Source organism: Diadema antillarum, unplaced genomic scaffold, assembly GCF_040938485.1.
Source record: "Diadema antillarum isolate AM-2024a unplaced genomic scaffold, OU_Dant_1.0 seq00001400_RagTag, whole genome shotgun sequence".
Taxonomy (NCBI): domain Eukaryota; kingdom Metazoa; phylum Echinodermata; class Echinoidea; order Diadematoida; family Diadematidae; genus Diadema; species Diadema antillarum.
Window position 1 is genome coordinate 700,091 of NW_027272155.1, and position 14,318 is coordinate 714,408.

The 14,318-nt window shown below is 39.8% G+C and overlaps 2 protein-coding genes across 2 annotated transcripts in view; one reads left to right on the top strand and one right to left on the bottom strand.

The window, feature by feature from the left end:
- LOC139709031 (pseudouridylate synthase 7 homolog) overlaps positions 1-14,318 on the top strand; it is a 154,739-nt gene that overhangs the window by 55,296 nt on the left and 85,125 nt on the right. The window lies entirely within an intron of this gene.
- Positions 8,424-11,828, bottom strand: LOC139709019 (uncharacterized). The gene has a single exon (XM_071620987.1). It carries the CDS (start codon positions 11,826-11,828, stop codon positions 8,424-8,426), a length of 3,405 nt encoding a protein of 1,134 aa, XP_071477088.1.

The following is a 14,318-nucleotide window of genomic DNA, read 5'->3' on the forward strand; positions in this document are numbered from 1 at the left end:
TTTCTAGCAAAATTAAAGAGCACTTGACTTAAATTTGTGCCTTTTTCAGAAAGCAGGAGGAACAATATTACTGTTAACATGTCAGTAACAAATTGTGGGAATGCATACTTTTTATTGAAAAATATGAAATTTTCTTTATTCTTTCTTTACATAGTTGCTCTGCAGTGATGTTACAAACTGTTGTAGTCTTCTTATTTAGCGATGGTGGCACGGAAACTTTACTTAAAGTTTTGAACAGATTGTCCAATTTTCCTTAAACTTCACCGATGTGTTTTACTAAATATATTGCTGCATTCACTAAATCCCCAGATGTATTTGGGTGAACTTATCCTTTAACTATTCGAAATGTCAGTGGGTGTGGACAGTCATTACGCCCTGTGCACCTGGAATTTTAGCGGCTTTCTTCTTCTTCTTCTCCTTCTTTTTCAAGTGACTTTTCGCAACTTTGGCTGAGAATTAAAGTTTTTCCCATGGGTCTACTTTGGCCTTTAGGCACAACCCCATATTCTGATCTGGGAGCTACAAAATGTGTCCAGCCCTGATGAAAAGTTTGAAGCTGATGACGATATCAAAATAAAACCAAAATAAAAACAGCTGAACAGCAGCTGAAAAAGGTAGGAGCTAGAAAATGGAAGGTACTAAAAGACTTCTCCACAGATTAATTTTGGTAAGTTGGGAAAAAAATTCTGCCTTAGAGCTATGAAAAATAAATGATATTTGATATTTGAAAGATACTGAATAATCATCATTATTAACACACAAGTAGGTCAAGTTTGTGTGCCTAAGCATATTGTGCAATGAAATTTCCCTTGTTTCAGGGCATAATGGTACACATTTTCACTAGGAAATAATTTGCATTGTGTTTGAGTAACCTGCTGGAATGCATTTTAATGTCCTCAGATCTACACTGTATAGACAGTATGTCTAGTGAGTTTTCTTTTTCATGGATCAGATTTCCTGACAATATGGCAAGTGGTTTATTTTTGTGATCATAGGCTACAACATAATAAATGTACAGGTACACGAGAATACCACATTCATGTCAGGATCGGTGTTCAAATTTTGGCATGTTGTTAACTTTGAAAATAGCACCCAACTCGTGAAAATCTAAAAAAATGAAAGCTTCACAAAACGTATGACATATACAGTAACTGACACTTTATCTGCATTTTCAATTAATTTAAACTTTGATGCGTTGTTTTATGATTGGATAACTACTTTATTCATGTTTTCTTTTTCCCGGGGGGGGGGGGGGGGGGGGGGGGAGGGAGGGAGGGAGAGAGGAGTAGAGGGGAGGCAGTTACAAGCTCCCCTTCAGTAAGGACATGAACAATGTTCCGCTGTGGCATTTCACAACCTGCAGTGACTTCAGAATAGGGGTGTGTTGGACAGTAGAACTGGTGAGCAGAAAAATTGTCGGCAGTTTGAACAGCTGCATCATTTGGGTTTTAGGTCAAATTGGGGATTCACCTGTGAGTGGTGTAGTGACCCAATTTTTATTCCCTCTTTTATTTTTATGAACTCTAAGAGGGTAGGGGGTGGGATCTCTGTGCTGAGTAATTATACATCACAGTCCAGGGTATAGACAAATGTCTCCCATGTGTTGCATATGTTGGCATGTGACCAGATTAACACGTGATTGCAGCTGTTATTTTATCTGGGTTTGTATAATCTTAATTGTGCTTGTAGCGCTATGTACAAGTTAATTTGTGTCGTGATTCTCTCCTTTTATATATATATATATATATATATATATTTTTTTTTTTTTTTTTTTTTTTTAAGAAGAGGAAGGTGTCATTCAAAATGTAAAAAAAAAAAAAAATCATAAGATTATGTTCTTCATTATTCCACATCACAGAAAAGAGGAGTTAGGATAAAGCCCTGTCCATCTGAGGCCTTGGGAAGCTGAAGAGAGACTTCAAAAGACCAAATGGAAATCTGTCTAATTGATGCTATTAATCACATCAACTTTAACTGCCTACTTGTGGAGTGTTTACTTATGAATGGTGATTTATGTTTGGGTTGTATTGTTTTGACTGTGGTGGAAGGAGCAATAATAAGAAGAGGTAGCCCATGAAGTGCTCTTAAAGGGTTACTAATTTGAGGATTTTTTTTTTTCAAGAGGAATGTATAAGTGTAATTTATGGTGTGATAAGGATATTTCCTGATCATGGAAGTGTTAGAGAGAAGGAGTGGAATCTCTTGCAATTTGTGCAAATTGATGCAAAAGTTATATAGCATGAAAATGGATTGCTTAGCTTTTTTTTTTTTTTTTGTGCTTTGATGTTTCATGCTTCAAGCTGCTCTTTGGCACAGTTAGAATGTGGAGACTTACAAGGAGATTCTTGATTTTAGGAAGCTGTATTTCAGAGGAAATTTTAAAATCATGTATGGAACTTGCTGGCTACTGATATGCAGAAAATCCTTTTAATTTTTCTTCAAATCCTCCTGTTATCAATACCTTAGGACTGAAAAAAAAAAAGGGATGATTTGTGCCTCGCAAAAAAAAAAAATAAGAATGTTCTATTAAATATATCATGACAGCTAACATTTGCAAATCTTTCCAGATATTTTTTACCTAATTTTGGAATGTTAAATCTTTCGGATAAATTAGTTGGCTAATGCATATTTGTGTGTGTTTAGCAGCATCTTACAGATAAAGAAGCTCAATCTTTTCCTGATTTTACTAAACATGTCCTGTTCTCTACACACAAAATAGTTGCTGACAAAAATAAAGAAAGGGGCAGCAAATTGCTGCTCACTACATAAGTTAAATGTGATTGAGGAACGACAAATACTCTGTAACAGAAGTGCTGTCTTTTGTCAAAGCTATCTATTAAAGCCTACGATAGAGTGCATTTTAAGTTCTTGGCGGCACGGAGCGTGGGTACAAGGGAGAGATTCTAGTTTCCTCTCTTTCTCTAACACCCCCCTGCTCTGATCATGATTTCTGTTGGGTGAGGTTGTTAATGTCCTGATTTGCAGCACCTTTTCAAAATAGTGTAAAGCTTCTCCCTACAGTGTTAAGCAACTGGTGGTGGATAATCTCTTCCATAAAGCCTGGCAATCCAGCAGCTGTGTTAGCCTCCTTACCTTTTCCTCTTCACTGCCCCTCAAAACTGTACCCCTTCCTTCTTCTTTACCCCCCCCCCCCCCATGCTTTTGTCTATTAACATGCACTCAGCCTTTGATTGCTGTCTTCCCCTATGTGTGTTTGTGACCCAGATACAGAGTGACTTTCATACTTAAAATCTTATTTATCCTGTCTCCATAACTTCAGGAAGTGATGTCTTCTGATTTATGTGACAGACTTAAGTACATGGACAGCTATTACACCTTGTTAGCACATTTGGAATCTCTTCATTGGATGCAAAAACTAGCCATGAGTCAATTTTGTATCAGTATCAAGTCCTTTATCTCAGCTTGATTCTTCTCACAAGGAATAGTTAATTTTCTCTTATTTTATCCGTTTACAGCAATGTTAAAAGCAAAATAGAAATGAACACTGTCAAACATTCAAACAATGGTTTTGACACCATTGAAAATCTGCAAACCTACAATTTCTCTAGTATTCTCAAGCAGTCATAATTGAAGATGAAAGGTGAAAATCATCAAACAGTTTTCATATGCCATACACATGCATCCAAAAACCTTAGGAGCTACACTCTTGTATGATTATTCAATCTTGAAATTAGTCTGAAGACTATATTTAACTCGCAGCTATGTGTAGCATGGTAACCATGTGAAACTCTATTCTATTAACAGCAAAACATGGAGTGCATGTTGTACTTAGACTTTGAAATCTCCCCCCCCCCCCCCCCCCCGAAAAAAAAGAATCGGTCAGTGACAACAATGATTTCACCCCGATTTTACTGGATGAACGCTGTGCTCCAAACTTTCCAAAGGGAATTAAGGGATCAAAATAAAACAATCAAGGAAGTCAACTGTTGAGATATATTTAGCTCCTGCGAAGCTACCTACATGAAGCAGAGGCTCAAACCTTCTTGGGAAAGACTCAAGGTGCAGCAATGTGTGGATGGAGGGCTGGGTTCCAGCACTTTTTGTGTCTCTCCAGATGAAGGTCAATTTCCATCTCTGATGTGAACATGGTCCAGCACAGTTTAATGTGTGTATTGACATTGCTTCTTTCTTCTGACACTTTAACCAGTTGAGGACGAGTCCCGAGTATACTCGGGCTAGTGTCTCTGGGAAATGTGTGTTGCAGCAAAATCAGCCCATCCTCAACAGGTTAAGCAACTGTGTCTACTACGTAGAGTCCAACATATACATTAATGTTTACATGTATCTAAAAAGGGGACCGCAAAGAGAGAGACACACTAGTTGGAATCAAATGGCACTTATGCATTAGTTTCTAATTTTTTCCTTTTTTAAAGCTGTGTAGTAAAGGAAGATCTGTTTTAAGCACATCCTAAGTAGGGATGGAAAGATTTGGATGATAGATATTGTCACTCAAAGAAAATTAATAATTTTGTTAGTTTTCCCTTGGTTCAAGTATATTGCTGTTTTTGGATGTTTTGCATCACAGTCAAAATATCTAACTATTTAGCAGGTAACTGCTGGCATAGAATACAGAGGCAATAAGAGGCCTCTTCACACTAGAAAAATAGGGTGAGCCAGTTAGCCACCCAGAGTAATACATGATAACATCCTGTGTGCCTGTAACAATTACCAGTTCATTTTGTGTGTTGGTACATATGGCTCTTGCTTTTTAAAATGATCTCCAAGAACCTCATTAGGGCCCCCCACATCCAATCGCCACTGGGGCCTCACTACGATGAGTCCATCCATTGCTCAGTGTGAACAGGTACGACACCTGTTCCCCACTTATATGTGGGGATAAACCAGCTCGGGTTCGTTCATACAAGATCCTGTTCCTTCCATATCTCATAACACCTCATAATAAAGGCAAACTAGTGTTTTCAAACTGGATTCCAGTCATTGACTTTGTTAGTACATTGGAAGTCATGAATAGTATTTGAAAACTAGTGCTTCCAAACTGGATTCCAATCACTAAATTTGTTACATAGGAAGTCATGATTTGTTAAGTGAAAAGTAGTGTTTTTAATGTGGATTCCAGTAATTGAATCTTTAGGAACTCAAAGATTGATGATGAAAACTAATATGTTCAAACTTCATCCCAGTCATTGTAATTTGTTAAATAGCAACTCATGAATAGTGTGGTATAGTGGAAATTGATGTTTTCAAATTGTATCTCAACCACTCATATTTGTTTAGTAGGAACTCATAAAGGGATATTTCACTTACAGGGTATTCAGGAAAAAGTATGCCCAAATCTTTGAACACTTATAATCCACCACATTCTTGCTATAACACAGTCATAAACATCTTGATGCACCATTACTTTTGTGTCTTACGGCAAGCTATTACCAATCTTATTACTACTTTGTGTGGCAAATGTGAATTAGTTGACAAACACACATCTTTGTTGCATTTTGCATCAGGGATGGTTTATTTGCACATGCTAGTATACAATATGCGCTGTGTTATCAAAAAAAGTACACAATTTAATTTTTTCTCTGATAAAAATGTTTATACTCTCATGCAAGGACAAAATTGCAGTCATGGTATCATAATCATCACATAATGTTCTCCGATATACACTTTAAATGAATGCATATAATACACAATAAACATCTGTACCCAATATACAGTCAAGTAGAGTATGTACACAGAAATATATCACATGTCTATTTTTTTCCCCCAACACACTGTAAGACAATAACAGCATTTGTAGAAATGTCTTGCTGCTCAGGACACACACTACCATAAATCTTTTCAAAGATGCCGAATAAAAGAAACACACTGTATATGCATTGAAACAATAGATTGTGCTTTCTTTGTAGATTTAAAAATAGGATGGTGCTATATATATTGTAATTCTTGTAGCCTTCATTTTACAAAGGGCAGTGGAACCTTGGTTGAATATAACAGAACCCTGTGGTAACAAGGTAATTTTGAGGATCCCAATTCTTTTCATTTCTTTGCTTTGTTCCCTGATATAGTAAGAAACCACATAAAACAAGTTGATTGTCATGGTGTTTAGATCCTCATCAAAACTTAGTTCCCCTGTCATAGATGGGATGGAAACTTTGGACCGGTTGATCAGGCTCATGCTGAAATTTCAATTCTGGTAATAAAACCAGACAGGAATTGTCATCGAATTTCTGCAGCAAGTGTATATGAATACTGTAAAACCAGGTTTAGGTTTAGGAATGTTTAAGGAGCAGTTAGGGATGAACTCCACAAATCTTTGCAAAGCCTTTAATAACATCATGAAGCTCCTCAGCTAGTAATAACAACAATAACATGGAAAATTTATGAAGTCCTCATATGTTCAGTTCAATGACCCATCAACAGTTATCTGCAATGTTTATACATTTTTAATGAGGTCAAAAAGTAGTTATTGAGTCAGTTATAATAGTTAGGATAGTGTAGGACAGATTTTTGATCATGACTGCTTGGGGAGACCCATCTCCAACTCACATTCATAGAGACATATCTGACATTTTGTGAATAATAAACATCGAACCTATTTAAGACTAACCTTTCAAATTTCTGCTAATTTTTCATATCAGAAGTATTCCCTAAATTGCAGTAAACATCACTGACTGATGAGCAGGAATGCTGTAATTTTGAATTACATTTATTTTGACAATATTCATGGGAGTTGTGATTCAAACATGATATTGCAAGTATGCTATGGACTAGTCCATTGGACTATTCCAGAGATAATGGTAAATTCCAAAATTCTGTTTGTCTGGACGAGCACTAATCCTAAGACTTAACACCTCTTGCAAAGGGCCTTTGGTCATTCTTGGGTATTTTTTTTTCATACTCATTTTGGTGATGCCAAGAAATTTCCCATTGCCTGTCCAGCTCTGGCAAGTAAGGAAATTAACTAGTGAGATCCATAGCCGCAGCATTGTCAATGAATCTTAGTCAGTACAAGATGCACTATTCCTCCTAGCTACTTTGTAGTAAGACAAACTGAAATAAAATGATTTCCCTTTGAACAGTGTTTGTGATACAACATATTGATTCATCAAATGGGATCTATGATTTCATTTCTGCAGGAACTTGAAAATACGTACATGTAATATGCCACTCTTCCAAATCATTGTTGGTTTTATACAACAAACTGGGAATGCTTCATGACAGAGTAGAAAACAATTCGTTCATGGACATACTGGATTAAATTTGTGGCTCTACTGTATTTTCTCTTTGAGCAATCAGAAACTACCATAATCCCTCAAAATCAAAGTGCAACACCATTCCACACATATCATAATGCGATGATCAAAGAAAGATTTGACATAGTTATGACACTGGTCTTGAATGCCTGCAGCACATGGCTAACATGAGGAACTTGGTGGCACATCAACAAAGGTATCTTCTGCTGGTTATCTGTCAAATCTACCTGCATCCCTGTTATATTTATAAAATTACAATGTACTGTACCTTTACCAACCCATTCCTCCTGCCCCTCCCGGTATCTACATCCCTTGAGGACTAGTTTCTCCTCCCACAAGAAGCTGTCTTGTTCCTCCCAGGGGATTGAAGAGGATGTTACCCAGGTGTGCTCTTACATGATCAATGTCAGGTGGTGTTAATAATTGATGTTAAATTTGTGATTTTTTTTTTAAATTCTTTAACTTGCCCCTTTCAGTGGGCCCCGTCTGAGTCAGAACTTGGACTATTTCAGTAATGTCATCTGACGTTAAGGCTGTGATGTTGAGTTCACATTGGATATGATCTTGTCAGCAGTTGTTCTAATTTGGATAAGTGAGCAATGACAACTACTTTGGTGAAATAGAAGTCCTTGTATACAGCTAAAATCGTTCTCCAGAGTATCTAGCTGCACCAAAAGATTTTTCACAATTTACCATCATTGTGCAAGTGATTCAACATGCTGCCTAAAAGCTGTGTAAAATACTGTAATTAGTTTGGTGCATCCATTGGAGTGGTACTGCAGAACATTGAAACTGCTGCATACATTTTGATTTCACAACACAAGTGAGCCACAACAAGTACATGATGCACAATTATACATTTTCCAATTCATCTACCATGGTTATGGCAATAATTAATCATACAAACAACACTTTCAGTGTGAGATCACAAAGGTAAAGTACAAGTATAAAAAAGATTTAAAGATAATATCTGCCCATCCTTTTTTTTTTCGTTAAATCACAACTCCTCTTCTCAGTAGTCATAATCATTCTGCTTTTTTCCAGCTCTACAGAAAATGCCCACCTGTGCATGTTAACTGTTTTGCAGCTGGATTGGTTAAAATTTCTGTACAAACTGTTCAAATGTTGCTTATGTTTTCAGCATGATATTCAAAAAGTCAGGTGTAAAGCCTGATAGGACTGTTGTGCACATCATAACACTGTATCTTCTTGGATGCGAAGAGTTCGTCTCTGACTGGGTTTGTTGAAAAATTTGCTCGTGTTGCAGTAAGTTGTACGCCGTGTCTCTAAGTCTTGCATCATGGCAGAATGCCTGGCATCGAATGGATTCATATACATCTGCCTGTTTGGCTGTGTTGTATTCATATCTATAAGCATTAGATCATCCATATTTGAGTAATAAGATGGCATAGGCCGCCGAAGACTCCTTCGGAAGACTTCGGCTGCTGCTGAGGCAGGTCTCTGCGATGGCCTTTGCACAACAACCGCTTCATCATAGCTATCCCTCTTCTTCTTTGTGCGCAAGTAGCAGTAAGCTACGATGAGGATGACGGCAAAAACAGACACAGCCCCACTGGCAATGGCTATGAACTGCATGCTGAAAATAGGGTTGCCTGATGGAGTTTGGATGGTTTCAGCCCATATGCAATTTTCCTCACCAATGGCACTCTCACCTCCTTGATTGAAAGCTATTACACAGATCCTATATGTTGAATCTTTCTGCAACTTGCTCATAGAGAAGAGATTGACATCTGGATGTATGGGAATACTCTTGACTACTGTGCGATCCCCAACAAGACTGTAGAAGACCCTGTAACCTGCAACCTCACCAATATCACTCTGTGACCAGCTAAGTGTGATGACATCTCTTGCAGACTCTACGACTGAGACCTTTGTCGGTGTTCCTGGCTTGCGATACTGACAAAGCGGACCACCGTATACCTTTGGGCAGGTGCAACGAACCTGCTTGCTGGGTGGGACTGCACTTGGCATCATTTTCAATTCGGATTGTGGCTTTCGTGCTCTGACAACGCTATTAAATGCAGCCAGAAGCTCCTTCTCAGAGCTGACATTTTCACTCTCAGACTCCTTACTCTCAACTGGTACACTGGTGCAGGTTCCACCATTTCTGCAGGGGTTAGGATTGCACTTCAAGTGAGGTACAATAGTTCCCAGTGGGGTTTCAGTAGATCCCCCAAAGATTGGTGGTAGAGCTGTTCCCCAAGGAATTTTGCGATTTGCAACTCTTGTCGTGAACGTTGAAAATGTTGGTACCAATGTTCTGTCTGCCATCTTTGGATGACCGGTCCGTTTGTTGGCAGTGAGAGGATGTAGTGTGGTCTTGACGCTCCCTTCTCCAGTTACAACTGGACCGGCAGTGGCTGTTGCTGTAGGGATAACAGTTGTTCCATTTGTGATAGCAGGCTTTGTTGGACGTGGGGGCTTTGCTGGAGTTGCCTTGGTTGGTGGCACACCTACAGTTGGTTTTCGAGGTTTGGGAATCATGGTAGTGTTCCCCTGGGCAGTAGACTCTACAGGTGGTATTTTAGGAAGTATTCCAGGTGCAGTTGGAGCATTAGCTGCCAGGATGGACACAGTGTAGGTTATATTGTCCATACCAATAGAATTTCTAGTTTTGCAGGTGTACTGCCCTGAGTCTTCACTACTTGCATTGTAGACAACCAGTGACCCATCACTGTTAACCTTCAGGTGACCAACAGGGTCATATGTTGCCTCATTGCGATATGATGGCACTGAGAGATCCGGTCGGTTTGGAAGGTGCCAGCCAATCCTTGCTGCAGCCTGGCTGGACAGTTCACACGGCAGGGTAAAAGTTGCCCCTATAGACACAGTCTTTTGCTGCCTCTTGGGTAGAGTTGTGATGGTTGGACGAACGCAGCGAAAAGGATTACGAGGGTTGGCCACCAGTCGCAACAAAGGCCTCCGTCTAACATTGGAAGGAGATGCACAGGTAATTTCAGTCGATGCATCCACCTTGTTGCGATTCCTCTGCAACCACTTTGCAAAATCTGACATGTGGCAGTCACAGATCAGCCTTTTGCTGTCCATGGTCATGTGAGACAGAGCAGGCATTCTCGTCAGCATGGCACCATCAATTCTCTCCAGAGGATTCTCAGCCAGTTGCAAGGTTCTAATAGCCGAGTTTTCAGGCAAGGCATCTGCTCTGATCTCCCTCAGAAAGTTGGCATCAAGCCTTAGTGTTCGAAGCTCAGCCATTCCAGTAAACACACCTCGAGAGACACCAGCAATGAGATTGTCCTGCAGGAAAAGCTCCTGAAGAGCAGATAATGTTCCAAAGGTTGTTTCGTTGAGTGCAGTGATCGCATTTGCTGACATGTCTATGGTCCTCAATTTTTTCATTGAGCTAAACACTCCTGGCTGGATGATTCCAATGCCATTATCAGAGAGTAGAAGTGTCTCTAAGTTGTGCAAGTTCTGGAACAGCCTCTCTGGGAGGGTGGGCATGTCACTTTCTGTGATTTCCAGTCGAGTGAGACTTGGTACAGCATTAAGAATGGTGGCAGGTATCTCATGAACCAGGTGAAATTTGACTGTCTGTAAAGATTGTAACCCCTGGAATAAGTTTGCCGGGAGAGGCTGGAGGAGATCATTTCCAGTGAATTCAATGGTGCGAAGCTTTCCTAGGCCTCTGAACAGAGTGGCAGGCACTCTGTGAATGTGATTCCCCAGTATGTCTATCTCCTCCAGTGTCCCTACACCCTGGAAGATTCCAGCTGGCAGAGCAGTCAGCTTATTGTTGTGGAGGTCTACATGCCGGATTTTGGGCAGATTGTGAAAGATGTTGGCAGGGATTAGTTCTATGTCATTCATTCCCAGGGATACATCGGCCAAGTTGTTCAGGCCTCTGAAGAGATTTTGAGGCAGCAGTTTCAGCTTGTTTGATGCCAGGTGCAGATTTACAAGTGATGATAACCCATTGAATGTGAGAGGTGCCACTGTTTCAATCTGGTTGCTTCGCAGATTTAAGAACTGTAAACGAGCAAGATTGCTAAAAGAGCTTTCATTTATGGTGACAATTTGATTTCGAGAAAGCTCCAAAAGGACCAGAGACACAAGATTATGGACTGCTTGAGGTACTTCAGTCAGTTGATTGGATGAAAGGAGAAGTCTTGATAGAGCACTCAGGGCATCAAATGCAGTGTTTGCTACAGTCACAATCTGATTCCATCCAAGATTTAACATCCTCAGGTCAATGTTGAATTTAAAAGTGTCCGCCCCTATTTCTGTGATGTAATTGTGAGACAAGTCCAGCTTTTTGAGACGGGGAACCTGTTCAAGTTCTGTTGGGGTGATAGTGTTGATGAAATTGTTTGCCAGTAGGAGCACTTGTGTATCTGCTGGGAGCCCTTGAGGTATGCTGAACAAGTTCCCATATCGACAGTCCACTTGCTTGTAAGACCCTGGTCCGAGACTGTAAGTCTGCTGAGGGCTTGAGTCCATGGAACAGCGGCATGGCCTGGGGCATGTTGTCTGCCATGTCTGGCTCTTTGTCAGTCTGAAGATGCCGATGGCAACACATGCAAACAGCAGCGATTTGTGCATTAATCCGTTCATGTTGAGGAGGTGACAAGAGACGATTCCATGTATGATCTTCTGCTTGTGGGGCACCTGTTGCAGGCAATGTCACGTAGCGGCGCTGGCTTTTGGCACCAATCCTTAGAGGCTCCACGAGGCTCCCTAGCACTTTGGGAGACTGCTGGGAAGTTGTCAGCCGCCTCCCGCTACTGCAATGCTAACCTCAGAGTCAGTCGGCCTGTGCAAGGGAGAAGAAGTAAAACACACAAAGGAAGAGATTACTTGGGTGTGGGAGGGCCACTAACGTCATTTTAGTCGTAAAGGATACAGAGGCATCGTGTCAAGAGGGAAGTGAAACTTATTGAGGAAATTACAGACCCCAAAGCCAATGTCATTTGCTGCATTGTCTCCTCTTCAGAGCATGAGTAAGTGAGTAGGTCAACTATGTTTCTAGTGGCAAAGTGGATGACAACTTTAACCATCCAGTACATGCCTGGATAGACATCAAATGTATGTCATTTCCCCCTCCTATCCCCCTACCATGCCCTTTATCAGATTTTCATTTTCAGAGTTCATGCATGACTTATCAAATGTTCCACAATTTTTATATCGTACATTTTTTTTATTAAGGTAGGGGATACTTGTACAGTGATACATGCCTCTGCAAGCAGTTTTCTTTATATTGTTATTTTTTTTCTAAGAGTGCTTTATAGCATAGTAATCAAACTGAAGTTATGAGGTATGTCTCTTCCATCTTCCAATCTTCTCCTGAGATTAAAATGCTGCCTAGTGCTTTATGTTCTCAAAATATGACAACATTTGGCTATGGGAGACTCTTGATGGTTGGTATGTATGGGCTTCAATTAGAGAGTGATATTAAGGCATGATGCAATGATGTCATGATGTAATACAGTCAACCTTGCCTATTAGTCTATGCTATTTGGACTGAAGAAATAGCTTGGACTTAGAGAAAATTCGACCTCTGAGGAGGAATTCAAATCAGTAGAATTCAAAGAGAAGAGGACTTAAAAAGACCTTCGACTTTGAAAGGCAATCATTCAACTTAGGTGATTATTAAGTCAAATTAAGCAAAGGTTGACTGTAATACGTGGGTAAACACAAAAATAACAAACACACACACAACTTTCAGAGTAGAGATTAATGATCAGAACCTCTTTCGATGACATGCTGACATGAATCTTGAATTCAGTTGTCAGAAGGACTTAAAAGTAGAGAGAGGCATGTCGCCCATTCTGGGAGATGTCAGTGTATGTCTGATGGTCAAAACCATGCAGGACCCCCCCCCCCCCCCCCCGACACACACACACACACACATATCATGCACACACACACACACACACACACACTTTATTGGGTAAAGGACATGGAGGACATGACACACCACTTCCTGGATCGCTCTGTCAGCTGCTGGTTAATGTAGGTGCTGATTGAAGCACCAGAAATAGCCAACCCTCGTCGTCTGGGCACACAGGATGCCTCTAAACGTGGTTGCCATGGTTTTCGCACTCGTTCACGGCACTGGTTCGGTGGGTAGGATATGAATTTCATGTGGCGCGATCCTTCACGGATGCTACGCCGAAAAGAAATGTTTGTATTCGCTGACAATGTGCGCTGAGATAAGCACGCTTGAGCACGTGTCACTTTGTGTGTTTTAGTGTGCAGTCATTCGTCTTAGCTAGATATAGAGGTAGATATTTGTATGGCATTTATTTATAGATTGCCTATGATGATGTCCCATATCACATCTGATTTATTTCTGGTTGTTAATAGATTGATTGTAGTAGGAAAGTGCTGAAAGTGCAGTCATTTTTTTTTTTTATAATTGATGACTTCCACATGTTGCTGTTGGATCTTACTTGAACTAGACAAACTGAAGTTTCCACTGTCAGGTTCATTCATGGGGTGACAACTAGCGAAAGCATTACCCCCTCCTATCACGGAAGTCATATTTTAGTGCTCATTTGTACAAATAGACGTTACATTTCTTCCGTTACTCTTTCCTCCAGCATTGAACAAAATGATTGAAAGTGTTGTTTAAATAGATCAATTAACCTGATCATCCCGTCTGCATCCACATCTGCATATTTGACAAAAAGAAATTGGCCTATTAATCAAAAGTTTGTATTTTTTGTTTGTTTCAAGTGCAGACATAGCTGGATGACCACTGTGACATCACATGTTGACTATGATATAAAGTAAACCCCCCCCCCCAAAAAAAAAAAAAAAATGCTACAAAATTTCATGCTTTATGAAAAGTACATATTCTGCTGATTTGTAAACAGACATATGTTAATTGCATTATACTTCTCCCTACTTCCTGATAGAGGTAAATTAAGTGTTCTTTCACTTTGCTAGAAAAGTGGAAATGTATTGACATTTTGTACATTTTCTTTGAATTATTGCTCATACATGTACATGAATTTGCAAAATGTGGTAGTCTTCTCATCCAGAGATGGCGGCACCAAAAGTTAAAAATTTAAATTGTTCATAACTTTTGAATGGATTGCC

Coding starts and splice junctions, on each gene's coding strand:
- LOC139709019 (XM_071620987.1), bottom strand. CDS start 11,828: ATGAACGGATTAATGCACAAATCGCTGCTGTTTGCATGTGTTGCCATC.